Source organism: Papaver somniferum, chromosome 2, assembly GCF_003573695.1.
Source record: "Papaver somniferum cultivar HN1 chromosome 2, ASM357369v1, whole genome shotgun sequence".
NCBI lineage: Eukaryota > Viridiplantae > Streptophyta > Magnoliopsida > Ranunculales > Papaveraceae > Papaver > Papaver somniferum.
Genome location: NC_039359.1, coordinates 81591608 through 81609025, shown reverse-complemented (window position 1 = coordinate 81609025; position 17418 = coordinate 81591608). Strand labels below are relative to the sequence as shown.

Genomic DNA, 17418 nt, shown 5'->3' with positions numbered 1-17418 from the left:
AAATTGCATTGATCTCATTATCAAGGGTTGGAGAACTAAAAATTTCTCCTCAACCCGTCAAGTGCTGTGGCAGTTTCTACCATTCACGATCACACGATCACTTGGACAATTCGGAAGAACAGAAATGATGTTAACTTCAAAAGTGCCACGTATTTGCAATATAAAATGCCATGTATTTACATTACGTGTGGTATATGCATGCATTAGCTACTATGAGAATAAATACATAACCAGTGGCGATCAACTTTCAACTAACTTTTACTTTGGAATTCGAATATTGTCCTCACATGTTCAGTAGGGAATGTGTTGGCGTTGTTAGATTCTCGGGGCCGACCATGAATTCATGTTGCAAAATCCTTTAGGCAAAGTTATTTGTTACATTCATAAAGGATAAGTAGACTTTGGGGGTGTTCATGATCCGCAAATGCTTTATGCTTTTGGAGGTGCATTTTCCTTTTGCAATTGGTATGGTATGACCATGTGCCGAGTTTGAATCGCGAAGAAGCAACCAATATCTAAGTAAATATGATTTCGTACAATTTTCCGGCAACAGCAGTACTATGGTATTGCTTGGTAGATGCATGGAGCTATGGAGGTGGAATCAGCCACTATGCCTGTACTGTATCTTGGCTTTGGAATCATGTTGCGGTATTTAGGTATTCCGCTCATCCTCCGAAAGTGGATAGTTGCAATCTGCAAAGCTGTGAAAATTAAGCTGATCCATTCATCTCATCACACTCCATGAACTGTATGAGTGGGTAGGTAAGTATAGTTAGTGGAATATATCCAACTCATTGCACGTGTGCGAACAAAACCCTAAAAATAAATATTCTCAACTCACCCGATTATTGTAAGTTGTGTTGATTAAGTGGGGAGAAAATGGAAATGTTCATCATCCAAACCCTTTTAAATTGTAAGTCTTTAGCTAGCTAGATATGTAGATATCCTTTTTGAATCAAAACCTCACAATATCAAGAAAGAATTAAGAAAATAAAGTGAAAGCATGCAACAAAATCTTTTAGTTTTGATTAGTAAGGAATTTTAGGTCCACTTTTTGCATGCTTACAGCTCTCCAAAGACTGTCATGATTCAAAAGATCCACTATTTCTTTGAAAGTTGACACTTTCCCACAACAAAAAAACCTTACTTTCAAAATCTCTTGGCTAAACAAAACTTTCTCCTCGCTAAACAAAACTTAATTAGCTTGTCTTTACTTATTCATGTACTCATGATACTCTTTTGACATAGTATGTTGGAAATTCTTAAGTGAACCCATGTTAAGCAAACATGAGATCCAATTAAAGAGAAATCAAAAGTAGTGTTTTTTGTTGATGTAACTTAGTTCATCATTAATGTTTAGCAAGATCATTAAGACAAACTAATATAGACAGATAAAGAGAGAACAAGGAGAAGAAAGTAAAGTAGATATCATCATGGAAAGGTATAGTAGCTAGTAGGAGAAGGAAGCTGCATCATGAGAAGAAAGGTATCGTGGTGGTTTAGGTGTGGCTGCTTGGTTGGAAAGAACACCAATTATCTCTTGCTAGTTTATGAAAAGAAGTCCTCCACTTTTTGACTACATATATAGCTAGCTAGTGGATTGCATTTTGTGCTTAATATACGAGAGCATTTTGAGTTTTATATATATACATGTTATGTTATAAATGATAAAAAGTAGTACGTACTTGCCATCTTCATTAAAGTATTGCATGCTTCTAACATACTCATTGGAGTGCTGAGTGTCGACATTGTTCGTACATAGCTCTATATCCACCGAAGAAATATCGCAATTTATTCATGATATATGACTTATTTTAGCCGTGAGTGTCATGGATCACCAAAATTTAAAATATACCTTATAGTACACGAAATAGTAGAAAGTCAGTACAGATTACCGTCAGTTAACATTAATTTAAAAAGGCCTGAAAGAGTTTCAGCTTAAGGTCTGGAATCGTACTTTGAACTTTCAACCATGTGATCACATCATTGACCAATAAACCAATAAGCTAGAAGAGTCCTTAATCATTATTTGGTTGATATGATTAAAGTTACAAGATTGGTTTGGTAGAGATTTTAGCCGTTTAGATTACATGATTTAGTGTTCAAAAGTTTGAGATTCAAAATCATTTGACCACCTTAGCTAGCTAACTAGGTATGTGAGAAAGTTGAGACACTTTCACTCTGTAGCTGCTCATAAATGACGTTAAATCTCTTGTTGATGTACATCATTTGTCAAATCTCAAATTGATCTCATCAGTCCCCACAAAGGCACAAAGGAACCATGTAATCATGCATTCAAATTTTGTGGGTTCAACTGATAAGGTGCGGATTGGCCAATTAGTGGTACCAACAAAAAGAGCGATAGTGCGCGCTATTCTTTGAAAGAGTTGCACGTGATAATCTGCACCCTGTGGATGCGAATCCAAACATTGATAAGTGAAGTGCGTAGGTTGTCTTACATTCAAGAGATAAGATGAAATGTCCGTTTGATACTATTCTGTAGACGGGTTAAGATTTTGTTTGCTCATATATTGAACAGAATAAGTATTGCTATACTTTGTATGCAAAATTGTTGCATGGATAATAACAAGTTAGCGTCAAAAACGAAACTCGTCGTTTATATATCGTACTTATATTTACATCTATACATGACTGGCATTACGGCATAGTCACCGTCATTGCCTTTGTTACAAAACACAGCAAAAGAAAAGAAAACGAAACAAACAAAACAAAACAAAACAAAAATATTCCCTTTAGCTACTGTTTCACTGCAAACATCACTAGACCGGCCTACACCACCATGGTTTAAACCCTATAGCTAGCTAACTACTTTAACGTTGAGCCTAGATGTGCAAGAATATCCAGTCCCTTCAATTGTCTCTAGAGTTCTCATTACATAGCTTGCAGATGGTCTAGCAGTAGGATCACCAGTAGTACATTGAAGAGCAAGTTTCATCATCTCCACAATCTGATGATGTTGTTGCTTCAACATTATTTCACCTTTGATACTGGGTTCGATCCATGTGTCGACATGACAGTCTGAGTAACAATAGCGTGCCCACTCAACGATATTATCATGCATTCCTAGCTCAGCATCGGTTATTCCTTTCCCCGTCAGAATCTCAATCATAAGAATACCGAATTCATATATACCATTGCTACTTTGCTGCAGCTTATCCTCTGTGGTTTCATCATCCTTATTATTCTCTTTGTCTTCTGTTACATAAAATGACAAATGCATGTAAGTATGAAGCATATAATGCGTGCATGGCAGTATGGCCGTATGTTAATAATGCGGTATATCCGAAACGCATCGGCAGGGCCATCATTGGTGGTAGGGTGCCGCAAACTTTTTATATTTGTGTGGGGGGCAAACATGAATATAAAGACAAAATTAAGATGAAGTTTTGCTAAGATATAGTGCCCGAACTGACGTCACTTATCCATGCCTGGCGTGGTCATTGTCAACAAACAAAAAGACCGAGGATAAAAATTAAAATACTTAGTACATCGGTAAGTTAATTACCTGGTGTGGCGTAACTTGAAGAAGAAAACCCATTGTTGGAAATCTTGGGTCTAAGGCAAGGTTCTCCATCTTCACCGATGACAATTTTCTCCGTCGACAGAACTCCGGCCAGAACGCTATGAGAAAATTTCCCATGCAGAAATTTAAGAGCTTTACCAATACCCATCACGATTTTACGACGAGCATTCCAATTCAAACCGGCAAGGACATCCCTCAAACTTTTCCAACTGTTGATGTACTCGTAAATCAGAAATCCATCTTTTTCTGACCTACAAATTCCAAGAAGTTTAATCACATTTTGGTGTTTAACTTTCCCAAGATTTTCCATTCCTTTCCAGAAACCCGTATCTGTAGAAATAGTCCCATTCCCATTCATTTCCTTCAATTCATGTACAACAAATTGTACACCATTAAGAGCAGCAGCTTTCCCTTTGTACATCACCCCATCCTTCCCTCTAGAGATCACATTGTCTTCTTTCGTCGCCGCCGATAAGATATCCTCCAACGTAATCATTTTCCGATGCTTTTCCGGACCGTAGAATTTCAAATTCCAGTATGGGTCATCAATGATACTCAATTCCATCTCATTTCTTCTTTTGATGAACAAAATTATGGAAATTGCAAGGCCCAAAACAGCTACAACCACTAACAATGAAGTAATGAAAAGCCACCAAATTGGTTTCTTGGTGACTTTGCATGCCGGTAAACCACTTATAGAATTACTGCCACAAAGATCATTCCCTATTACTGCACTTGAATTAATAGCAACAAACGCTCCGGTTGACGGCAAACCACCGTGGAAATGATTATGAGAGATATTGATTTGTACTAGTGATTCAACTTTTCCCAAATCCGGCGGAATTTCACCTGATAAATCATTTCCGGACAAATCCATACTGCCTAGAACTGGCATTTCGGAAAATTCAACTGGAATTTGACCGGTCAAATGATTTTGACTAATGTCAAGCTTCACCAATTTTTTACAAAAAGATATTTCCGCCGGAATCATTCCACTGAGCTGATTTTGATTCAGTTTCAACTGAACCAACTCCGATAACCTCCCATAACCAGACGGAATTCCACCTGAGAAATGATTTTCAGATAAATCAAGACTTTGAAGTTTTTTACTGCCAAATGAATACGGTAATTTCCCATGAAATTTGTTACTTGCTAAACTCAACATCTCAAGTGAAGGCATTTCCCACTTCTCCTCACCAATTTTACCAGAAAAATGATTCCCTGAAAGATCCAAGAAGTACACCAACGGAAGTTTCACAAACTCCGACGGCAATTCTCCGGAAAAAAGATTATTCTGCATTCGAATCCTCTGTAAGCTCTTGCAAGAACCTAAAGATTTCGGAATACCACCTTCCAGGGAATTCTTGAACAGTATAAGCTTATACAAACTCCCGGAACTACAAAGACCTTCCGGAATTTTGCCAGTGAGATTATTAGTAGACAGGTCTAAAACAGTAAGATTATTGAATTTGCCCAAATCCTGCGGGATATCACCGGATAATTTATTAGACCAGAGCTGAAGAACTTTCAAATTCCGTAAACGCGCTAACGACCGTGGAATTCTCCCCGTAAAATTATTCGAGAAGAGATGAAATATTTCCAGATTTTGTAGCTGAATGACAAGTTCTGATAACTCACCGGAAAGAAAATTATCACTAACATCTAGTGAAATGAGATTTCTTAAGTTGAATATTGAATCCGGAATGGAGCCGGTAAGTTTGTTTTGATAAAGAAAAAGATAATGTAGATTTGAAAGATTTCCGAATGAAGATGGAATTGTTCCGGTAAGCTTGTTGTAAACTAAATCAAGATGACTTAACGAAGATAACGAACCGATTTCTTCAGGAATTTCACCAGATAGATTGTTATAACCTAAATAAATCCATTTCAAATTCTTCATTACACTGATTTCTTTTGGAATTCCACCGGTTAACTGATTACCAGCTAATGTGAAGTACTCCAGATTCTGTAAACTCGATATCTTCTTCGTGATTTCTCCTTCCAGTACATTTCCACCAAGATCAAGATACCGCAAACCAGAAAACAGAGTAATATCATCAGGAATTTCGCCGGACAACATATTGTTTGAAAAATCTAAGGTTTCTAGATTTGGAATGAAGCCATTTGGAATGGAACCAGTGAAATTATTGTTACTGAGATTTAAATACCGTAACGAAAAACAAGAAAAGATTTTCTCAGGAATTTTACCAGAGAATTGATTGTTTGATAGATCAACCGTTTCGATGAACTGAAGATTAAGTAGTGAAGTAGAGAAATGAACACCGGAGATGTTTTTACTTGAGATATCAAGTTTTGTAACTTGCTGAGTAGAATTTCTGCAAGTAATTCCATTCCAGTTGCATAAACTATTTGAAGAATTCCAGTTAGACAAGTACCGAAACGGGTCGTTAACCGAAGATTTGAACGATAAAAGTATATCATAATCGTTTATTGCACTGGAAGTATAGAATGATAACATTATCGACGTAACAAGTATTAGACAAGTAATTTTTTCACGAACTAAGCTTAGTTTCACCGCCATTATAATAGTCCTAGGAATGCTTGAATTTTCTCGTCGTTCTTCAAAATCCTGCATGAAAACACAGTAGTTTCAGTAAAACGAGAGGATGAAATCCTAAACAGATGTGAAGAGTGGCTCCTGTCTTTGAATCATAGGCACGAATAACATTTCCAAACAGAAATCAAAAAAGTAAACTGCTGGACATGAAAAATATTACCTTCTTGTGATATATCTACTGAAATGTACAGAGAATTTAACTATGGTTTTGAGATAAGGTGGGAGAGAAGTGTTGTGCGAGTGTGTCACATAGTGAGGGAGTGGGAGGAGTTTATTTAAACTTTAAATAGAGAAAATGGGGGTGGATTTAAAATATCAATAAAAGGACAATAATAGCCCTTGACTGAAACTTGAAAAAAAGTTAGAAATAAAGATTGGGTTTAGGGTGTCATAGCCGGAAAATGTAACGGTTGATTGTGGGGGACAGATGTTGTAAAAGAAACAAGTCTTTTGTCGGATTTACCAAAATTCTCTTTGACTGAAACTGAATGTTTTGAGTGAGTTTGGATAGTGACAACAAATTTATTCATTCTCTTTTATTCTTTTCTGTACTCTGATGAACTAATAAAGGGAACCAACTTAGCTAGGGAAGGACTTGTTACAGCCTTGGGGGTAAAAGACCCTCATTTCTTCTCAATTTACAATGATGTAAAAGCCAAATTGCAAAATTTCAGATGTAAAGACTCATTAATCGCGCTACATCCATCAAAAAAAATCTAGAAAAGAAAAATTGGAAAATTTTTTAAAATACTTGATTTGAACCTAAATTATAAATGTTGTAGATCAACAAACGTCACACTCCATGTGGTTCTAAACAATGGTGTTTCTTTTTCTTCTAAAACACAGCTTAAAAATCATTATCGTTTTATAAACAAAAAATCCGAACTGCATCAAAATCGATAGACCTACTAAAATGGCCATTTGCTAGTCTCGGAGGCAGGTGGGCCCCACCTATCGAATATGTGAGAGCCTGTTATACGTAGAGGTCAATTCTTTTTGGATATGTTTAGAGCTGTTGTTTAAAAATTGTTGATCTTACCTTTTGAGTATATACCTGCATTTTATACAAGGATAACTTTGGCACTAGTATAAGGGGAAAGGTGTAGGACAAAGTGGATGAAATGAAGGAATAAGGGTTTAGAAAAAAAGTGTTAAAGCTAAAGAGAAAAAGAGAGACAAAAACAGTAGAAAGAATAGATATGGTAGACGAACTAATTTAAGCATATAACTAGTATTGCTTCTGCGCGCTGCTGTACTCGTGCGCAGTTTTAGTGGCCCTACCTACCAGCGAAATTCGCTTTTCTTGATCCCGACCAAGGAATATGCAGTGTGCGGTCTTTGTCACTCAAAGCATGCTTATTTTTACACTGTTCATCTTTTGTCTTTTTGTAATATGTTTCGACCTTTTTTCTCCCCCTCTATGTTATTGTTCTGTTCTTTGTATGATGGTGGAATTGAAACAACTCTAATAAATTGAGTTAATTTGATGGTGAACACTTAGACAAACCACTCCGTACATATTGTTATACGTGAACTTATTACGGAGAGAGATCAAATAATGCTATTGCTAGGCTTAGTGATCTCCTGAGTAGGACGGCCACCAGGCCCGCCACTATTAAATGAAACACAAAATTGGTTAAAACGACCAAAACTCATAATTTCTGGATGAAACAGACTGGTGGATTTTGATACTGTTTATATGGTCAGGAATCAAAAGGATACTGTTCAAATATTCTGTTTGATTATTTCATCCAGAATATTTTTTTATTAATTAACTGGACAGACCAATATGTTCTTATCTTCTTCAAATGTTTACTGGGTTAGTAAAGGTTGTAAAAAACAGAGTAATCCGCAATCTCAACAAAAAACAGAGTAATCTGCAAAACACAGAGTAATCTGCAATCTCCTTCAATATTTACGTGAATTTTCACCTCAAATCCACCATTGCAAGCTCAGCTCAAATCACCATCATTGCATGCCTGTAAAACCCTTAATTTCACGTCTTCTTAGCAATATCAGACATCAATCAAAAACTGTTTTTAAGCAATTTTAAGAAAACCCACTACATAAATCTTAAATTACGGTAGAATGAAACTAGTTTCATCCTACTTTAAACATGGGAGAAATCAAATTCATCCCAATATAAACACATGATGAAACCAGTTTGATCTTAGTTAAAAATGGGCGAAACCAAATTCAACCCAATGTAAAACAGGATGAAACCAATTTCATCCTAGTATAAAAATTGGATGAAACTAAAATCAGTTCAATCTAAACATGAAGATGTACAAAACATTCATCTAGTAGCAACAAATGTTGTAACCAGGCTCATCTTGTGGAAACTCAAGATGAAACCAGTTTCATCCAGTAAAACATAAGATGTACAACAAACTCAACTAGTAGCAACAGATGATGAAACCAGGCTCATCCTGTGGAAACACAAGACGAAACCAGTTTCATCCAATAATAACACAAGATATATGAAACATTCATTCAAATGCATCAAAAAAAAATTAGGGCTTTTATGAAAATTGAGTTTAGGAAACTTACACATCTTGTGAATAAAACCCAATTTATTTAATTAGCTTCAATCAATCTAAGAAATAACCTCAATTTAATTAGGGTATTTCACAACAAAAAAAATTGATATTGGTGGCGTTTTTCGATGATGGTGTTGCTGGAGTTTGTAGTGGTTGGGATAATGAAGGAATATGGTGATGTTGTTGATGGTGGTGGTGGTGTCTTTGATGATAAGTTTGTTGTTTTTGGTGGTGGAGATGATATGTTGTTGGTTTTTAGGATGGTGGTGTTGATGATGTTGTTGTTGGTGTTTGTGATGGTGGAGATGGAGATGGAGATGTTGATGGCGGTGGAGATAATATTGATCTTGATGGTGTTGGTTTTCTGCTAATGAAGACGAAGGAGGAAGAAAAAAAATTTGCGGTAGAAGAAGGAAGCGAGGAAAGAGATGAGATCTGGAAGATGCTTTCCGTATTTAAAGAATTAGTGGGAGTACAAGTGTCCGAATTGAAATCATGTGGCTACTATCCATTTCACCCAGACTGATAGTCTACTCGTCCATATGAACCGAAAAATCTCTGTTTTTGGTCAAATGACCCATTCTCTGTAAATGAAACTGCCAAACAAAGATTTGGAGCGTCACTTGATTCCGTGGTGGCGTGATCTCCCCACGTTTCATGGTTCATGACTTCATTCCCCATTAGCGGGTAAATATAATGAATCGTCAGAGTGCATTGTAAGGAATGTTTGAGACCGCGAAAAATATATTCACGGTTGTTTAGGCGATCATGATCATAAAATAACATGCATTTTTTCGGGTTATTTTTCTTTACAAAGAAAATATTATTCGAAAAAGAAACAGAGCCAAAGAGGCAACCAACCACCAAAGAAAAAACTGGAAAAAAAAGTTCAGACAAAGCCAAAAAAGAAAAAACTGGAAAAAAAAGTTCAGACAAAGCCAAACTGGAAAGGAAAAAAACCCCAAAAATAAAGAAAGAAATTAAATTTTAAAGAGCAATTCTTTTCGGTTTACAATAACATCACGGACGCCACTGGTATAAGGAGAATAAGCTGCCTATTTATTCAAGGACGAACTCAAGATAAGGTTTTTCTTTTTCAATTTGACCTGGGATACATTGATACCAAGCCCAAAATATGAAGGTTAATCTATTTATTTTTTTGCATTGATGTACTAGAGGTCTAGCCCTCGCATAGATCCAGGTCGGCGTGGGTCCGCATTTAAAATATGTTAACTTATTGCCATTGGTCAGTTTTTCAATTATGCATTCTTCGTTGTTGAAGATTCGATTATTATGCTTAAGTTAAATAAATAACCCCAAAAGTGGAAGCATAAACTTCTTTTCCTACAAGCCGAATAACGAGAGGTTGTCAAGTTCACAGTAGATTACTTATAGTTCCAGTCAGATTGAGCATCTAGTTAGCATCATTACCAAAATAACGCCAAAGTTTCTTAGTGAAAGCATCAATTTAGGAAAATATGACCGTAGATTCAGTATCCTTGGAGAGAAAATAAGAGTTCAACAAAGGAGTATCCTACATGTTGAATCAGGTACCATCACCTTAAGTCGGAGTTGTCCTCGGCTTCGAAATTAATTCAAGACAAGATATTTGGCGTTCCCTGCCATTCATGAGACCAGTACCTGACCCAACCCGTCTAGCGTACTCTCTCACCCACAACAGATGACTCGTCGTCGGCTCTGATACCATTTCGAATACCCGATCCTCATCGATATTGTCCCAACTTAGTCACCGCGGTCATCCACCGGTACGGGCATCGTTGTGTAATCCAGCAGCAGCTTCCGGGTAGCTCACCCATCCCTGAATTACTTTCGCCTGAACACGCTTAACTGCAGATATTTTTGCCAACTTTGAAGTCAATTGTGATGAAATAATTTTGAATTTGTTTCAAGTTGCAATAATTTCACTTCTGAATTACATTAACTCGCTCTATATACATCCACCAATATGTAAACTTCCATTTATATATAGACTTTCAATGAGCAATATTAATTTACTCTTGTATTCACAGTGCTCAACTTTATACTTTCAGTACTTGAAGTATATTCATCAACTTTAAATTCATTCGCAGAAATGAAAGTTACTAAGCAAATTCATGTATGCTTTCAGCCGAGCCATATGGATTCAAAATAATGCCACCGGAGAATATTTACATAAATACTTAGCTATCAAGTCTGTTACATACGACCTAGTCACAACTATTAATTCACTGAATAAGTTATTTAATTTATCCGTATATCCTCTCAACTGAGTTACATATGGATTTATCATTATATTTTTACTAAGTTGGAACTTAGTGGTTATCTTTCAACACCCAAACATTACGAATGCAGTTTGTGCAAATGCAGGTACCAATAACACCAAGCGCAAATAACACGGAGTGCCGATTACTCGTGGTGCTAGCACTAGCACTATGTCATCTCCAACCTAAGTAAACTAGGGGCCTACGGTGCTAGCGCAAGGCTAGGCCAGCGCCATACCCCACCATGGTGCTAGTGACAACCTAACCACGATGATGGGCTAGACCAGTACCAGACTCTACTATGACGCCGGACTTGCACTAGAGCCAACTTATATGGTGTTGTCCTAAGCCAGTGTCTCCTACCTTGGCGCCATCTTTGTGCTAGAGTCCTACTTATACTCGGCAGTAGCCTATTGCTAGCGCCAGACTTAATTGCTCGCCTAATATTATCACAAGCGCAATATTGCCCTAATGCTAAATCATTTTGTTAACGTTGGCAGAGGACCAATGGCCTCTCTAAATGATAATAGCATTGGAAAATACCCTCTGATCTGGTGCAATTCCAATTCATTTTTCTCATGTGCACTGTTGATACATGAAAAAATAATTCCCCTTAACTGGTTTAGGATGTCCCAAAGAAGGGAAAGGTCACATGGGACTTGGGGACTAAGGCCCAAGTCCATTGAAGAAGAATCCATAAAGTCGAAGGGACAATGAAGGAATTAACAAGGAAGAAGGAGGTTATGTTAGAGAAGGGATGGCATTAGCAGTAATTAAGGAGGTTTAGGACACATTGCAAGATGTCATAAAAAGGATGGGGCTTTTGGAAAGTCTATATAAGAAAGGACAAAGTACAATGGAAAGACAACTCTCTCTCATATTATTCTAAGAAAAATAAGGTCATCTCAGTATACTAGGACGGGTAGAACCTAATGATGTGATTTCAAGTTGTTGTAGTAGTAATAGGTTCGTTGAGACTTGTGAAAGCAAAAGATTTTAGATTTAATGAAATTTAAAAACAAACAAAACTTAATTCAAAATTATTATGAATAACCAAGACACTAATTCCACTATCACACATGAATAAATTATGGCAAATAATCCAAAACACTAATTGTCTTTTAAGTCCCTTATTTCTTAATTCACAAATAATCAGGCAAATTCTCAAATATCAATTGTATTCCCTAAGCATAGATTATCAATTGACTAAACAAAGTATAACCTATTAGATTGAATCACAACTAATTAAGAAAATTAGGCAAACAATTTAAAACTCTTCAAAAGCAGTGATTGAGTGAATTATAAATTATAAATTAGAGAAAATAATATAGTTACCAATTATTCACGCGTAAATAGCTTCCTCATTGCCTTGGTTGTGGGAGATTTAGCTCATTATCATGTTGGAAACACGCTCAAAAGTTGATTTTATTGCTCAAATGGTGTTTACAAATGATGAAAAGGGAGAAATAATTCAAAACCGGGTTTGTAACGCTTATGATTGTTGCAAACCAAAGAACGATACAGAGGATGTGTCACTATTACTATAGCTCTAAGACTGTCGCGGAGCAGTCGCAAATACTGTAGCAAAAACGACTGCTTCTGTGGGTCTATGTTCTTCGTGTTTTTCAATGGAAGTAGCAGCAGCAGGTTTCTCTGTTGATCGTGTTTCGCCTCTGTGATGTTCCAAATCCTTCCCAAACTCTCCGTGCCCCCTCTACTGACCCTCAACGACTTATATAACTTCACTGCGCCCAAATCTCCCATCATAACTGCATATAATCTTCCATTACTCGGCTTTGAAGAAAAATATTCTCGGGAATATTTTCTTCCCAGATTTAACTCCACATGATGTTTTCTCGTGACAAAAGACACTCAACACGTTGAGTCATCATCCAGAAGTGGTATAACATGGAGCAGGCATCACACACATAGAACTCGGAAAGGACTGACTAAAACCCGTGGCACTCTGTATCCTTCTCTCGGTTTATCTAACCAAATTCAACCGAACCAAAGGCCTTTAACAAGCCTGATAAGCCCAATCAAGTCTTCCCCTGCAGACCCATCCATTGAGTCTCGCTAAATCATCCCAAAACTCAAACCAGAAATTTGTTCTTCTGCTGGCCATTATTTCCCGCAATTTTTCGAATTCAAATGAAGAAGAAGGGTGGCCCCCTAACCAGAGTAGGGTTGCCGATAGAAAATGGGTGTTGTGGATGAATTTGGGCTACACATAGCCATGGGTGCTCCTTAGCCAAATCTGGGTTCCGTATAGCAAATGTCCTCCAGGGTGCCCCGATCAACTTTTCGAGCCGAATTTTCCAAAAATGTTTATTTCCCAAAAATACCTACAAATACAGAAAACACCATAATAAGTACGAAATCGAGTACCAACAATATAGAAAATTGAGGACAACTTAGACATAAAAATGTGTCTATCACCTAACAAGAATTCTGGTATTAACATTTGGCGACCATACCCGGAGGCTCGTTCCTAGTCTATCATGATGCATCCGAGTGGTACTAGCCCAAGCGCGACTAGCGGTCAGTTGAATAATCCGCTCCCTTATCCAGAAAGGAGCGGATAGGGATAGTGACGGACCCAATCTTACAAGCGAGAAGACCTGAAGCGACACAAGAGAAGGATAAGCAACTAGAGGGTGGAAGCGCGTCACTCGCGCATATTACTTTGAAAGAAATGCAGAAAGAGTTGGAGGAACACATCCGCAGAGAGAGAGAGTTAAGAAGGATGCTGAAAGAAGCTAGAAACGAGCAAAGCGCCAAGGAAGCTCTAGAGAACGCCGAGGATAAAGGAGAGGATCACGGCATGATGACGCAGGAGGCGATGGCCAAGTTTTTCGAAACAAATTACAAAGTGGTAAAACAATACAATTATGATTTTATGGCAAGCCCGTACACCCCTGAGGTCGTGGAATATCAATATCCGGAGGATTGTACTTCACCAAAGTTCAAAGTGTACGATGGACAAGGGAACGTGCGAGAACATCTTAGCCGATTCATCGCTGCAATGAATGATCGAGCCTCTGATGGGAAACCATGCCTAAGAGAATTCCCGAAGTCGTTGATTGAGATGGCATTCTCTTGGTATGATAACCTAAAGCCCGAAAGCATCATCTCATGGACGGACCTGTCCACAAACTTCCTCAGAAAGTTTTACTCCGCAAAAAGGAAAGTCACGACCATCGACTTGAGTAAATGTAACCAGCGGTTAGGGGAAGACGTAGGGAAGTATATCACTCGGTTTCATCATTTCTCGCTGGATTGCCATGAAGACGTTAAAGATGATGCACCAGTGGAGATATGCATACGCGGAATGATACCATGTTTCAAGAAAATCCTAGTGAACTTCCGATTCCCAACCTTTGTCTAGCTGGAAGAAGTGGCAGCAAGAATCGTCGACTGTGTTGAAGAGAGCAACTAGGATTATGTCTGTCGCAACACAGTCAACATTGTCTCAACAACACCAAGGACCACCCGCGCAAACAACAACCGAGAAGTCTGGGGCGCGCAAGCAAATCAGTCATACGAGGATCAACCGCTCCATCCCCCATTGCCTTGTAGCAAAGAGCAGATCATCGGGATCCTAGAACAGTGGGTGGCGAATAAATAAATTCAGTTGCCTCCAACAAAGGCGGACCCCAACGATATCCAGAAGAGCAACGCCAGATATTGTTACTTACACCGTAGAGTACAGCATCCCACGGTCGATTGCTATAACTTAAGAAGAATGTTTCAGAAGAAACTGGAAGTGGGAGAAATTGAAATGGGAGATTCCGGAGGAGGAAAAGCAACTCAAAATCAAGTAATGATGCTTTCTCATGACCCCAGCGGAGACGAATGGAAACCCTGGGAGGAAAAGGATGAAGAAGCATGCAATATCGCCATGGAAGGCCACGCGCTTACAAATACAGACGGCGTTGCTAGAAAGTTCGCGGGCACGGTGTTGGCTCAACAGTTTTTCGACTCGCTGGGTTTTAGCGAAGATCAAAGCAGGGAAGAGGCCAAAGATATAGCAGTGATTGCGGAGGGAAAGCCCTATGATCCTCTCCCAAAAGAAGCTATCGTATTCACGGACGAGGATATTTGCTACCCGGGAGAACACCTCAGACCCCTGTATCCGACCGCGTATATCAATAAATTCCTTTGAAGAGGGCCTTCGTAGATGGTTGCGCATCTCTAAATTTAATCGCTACATATACACTAGACTTGCTCGGAATACAACAGTCAGCAATCAAAATGCGAACCACAACGGTGAAAGGATTTGGAGGGCATACTCAGACGGTCATCAGGATAGTCCATTTGGTTATGAAGATCGGTACCATTCGGGGGCTTACACCTTTCTATGTACTAGAAGACGACACGACGTTCCATGTACTGCTAGGTCGAGGGTGGTTACTCAACCATAAAGTGGTAGCGTCAACGTACCATCAGTGCGTCAAGACTAACATAGGAGGAAGGCAATTTCGGATACCAGCCACGAGCCACCCCTTTGACCCCTAAGAAGCTTACATGACAGATGCGGTTTTTTATGATTTGTCTAAGGAGGTGGATTAAATCCCCGAGGTGAAACTTACCCCGCTATCAAATGGAGTGAGTAAGAGAAGACCGATCCAACCAAGTCAGTCTTCAGCCCGTCCAGAATGACGTTCCCAGAGGAAAGAAAGCGGAAACACGAAGATCAACCTAGGTTCCAGCATTTCTCAAGACCAGATGGGGGGCACGTGTACAGTTTATAGAAATTAACCGAAGGAGCATCTACAAGCACGCAAAACTTCGACACACCCAATGTAGAGGCACCCTCAGACGATCAAAAACTAAGCGAGCTACCATACAATAAAATTGATGATGAAGAATTACGGGAACTACTTAATGCGAGCACACAGTCCATGGAATAACGGGCTCCTAAGGACCTCACCAGGATGACGTAAAATAAATTAACATCGGAACAGAAGATGATAAGCGACCGATCATGATCAGTAAAATATTGTAAGCGGAAGAAAGGAAAGCGTTGATCGCCTTGCTCAGGGAATACAAAGATGTTTTCGCTTACAATTTTGACGAAATGCCGGGTCTAGATAGCAGCCTCGAGCTCATAACCTTGGAGTGTCTCCAGAATTCCAGCCGATAAAACAAAGAAGTAGAGAGTTCCCGAGGGCTATCGCTCTTGTAATAAAGGAAGAAGTGGAGCGCTTGTTGAAGGCCAAGTTCATCAAATCTATCCAGCACCCAACCTGGTTAGCCAACGTCGTCCTAGTGGACAAGAAGAATGGAAATATCTGGTGCTGCGTAGACTATAGGGATCTCAATCCGGCCTGTCCCAAATATGATTTCCCACTACCTAACATCGACTTAACACTGGGCGCGACTGGAGGCAAGACGCGCTTCTCTTTCATGGATGGGTTTAATGGATATAACCAAATAAAGATGGCCGAGGAAGATGCAAATAAGACTGCTTTCCAAACTCCATATGGGAATTTATACTACGTTGTGATGCCCTTCGGGCAAAAAACGCCGGTGCCATGTACCAGCGTGCCATGACGTCCATATTCCAAGATCTACTGCATCAGGAGGTAGAGGTATATGTGGACGACATCTTAGTTAATACCTCAGAGACTGAGAGCCACGAGTCTCACCTAAATACGGTCTTTGAAAGTTCTATTACCAACTCAATATGAACCCGTTTAAGTGCGCCTTTGGGGTAATGTCGGGAAAGTTCCTGGGATTCGTTGTAACCAATGAATGGATTCAGGTGGATCCAAGTAAGGTCGAGGAGATTATGACTATGACACCACCAACTAAAACCAAAGAGCTCCAGGTGTTTATAGGACGGATATCTTATATACGACGCTTCGTGCCAGGTTTGGCTCAGATAATGTCGGCGTTCGTGCCCCTACTAACGAAAGGGGCCATCTTCAAATGGGAGGAAACCCAACAGGTCGCGTTTGAAAAATTAAAACAATGCCTCGTCAGCCCCCAAGTCCTCAAACCACCAATAAAAGGAGTGCCCCTTTACTTATACACGACATTCACGAGCTCAGCCAAAGGGGCAGTCCCGGCGCAAGATATGGGAGGAAACGAATTATCACCCATCTACTATGTGAGTCGGGTTTTAAGAGACGCAGAACTGAGATACCCACGAGTGGAACAAGCATGCCTATCCCTCATCTATGCAATACATAAACTAAGGCCGTATCTTCTAACGCATATGACGATCGTTGTAGCCGCGACAAACCCCAGAGCTTACCTCGCCTGTAAGCCTGTTCTGACTGGGAGAACACCCCTATGGATGTTTCATCTATCGGAGTTCGAACTCGATTATCAGCGACCTAAAGGAGTACGAGGGAAAGCGATCGCTGACCTAATGGATATGTTTCCTGGAGAAGGAGATGACGAGATTCATGACCGGGTGCCGGGAGAGGTAGCTGTCACTGATATTAACAATCCTTGGACCATTTTTTTTTGATGGATCGTCATATG

The 17418-nt window shown here is 39.1% G+C and overlaps 1 protein-coding gene across 1 annotated transcript; it reads right to left on the bottom strand.

Moving 5' to 3' along the window:
* Positions 1 to 2590: 2590 nt before the first annotated feature.
* Positions 2591 to 6379, bottom strand: LOC113348186 (probably inactive leucine-rich repeat receptor-like protein kinase At2g25790). The gene is made up of 3 exons (XM_026591890.1): positions 6283 to 6379; positions 3527 to 6134; positions 2591 to 3216 (listed from the first exon to the last, which is right to left on the bottom strand). Exons 2-3 carry the CDS (start codon positions 6084 to 6086, stop codon positions 2819 to 2821), a joined length of 2958 nt encoding a protein of 985 aa, XP_026447675.1. The 5' UTR covers positions 6087 to 6134; positions 6283 to 6379; the 3' UTR covers positions 2591 to 2818.
* Between the last annotated feature and the right edge of the window lie 11039 nt (positions 6380 to 17418).

Bases quoted from the DNA above. Each gene is read 5' to 3' on its own strand.
- LOC113348186 (XM_026591890.1), bottom strand. From the start codon at position 6,086: ATGGCGGTGAAACTAAGCTTAGTTCGTGAAAAAATTACTTGTCTAATA. The intron at 3,217-3,526 runs GTAATTAACTTA...TTTATGTAACAG, and splicing joins TTCAAGTTACGCCACACCAG to AAGACAAAGAGAATAATAAG.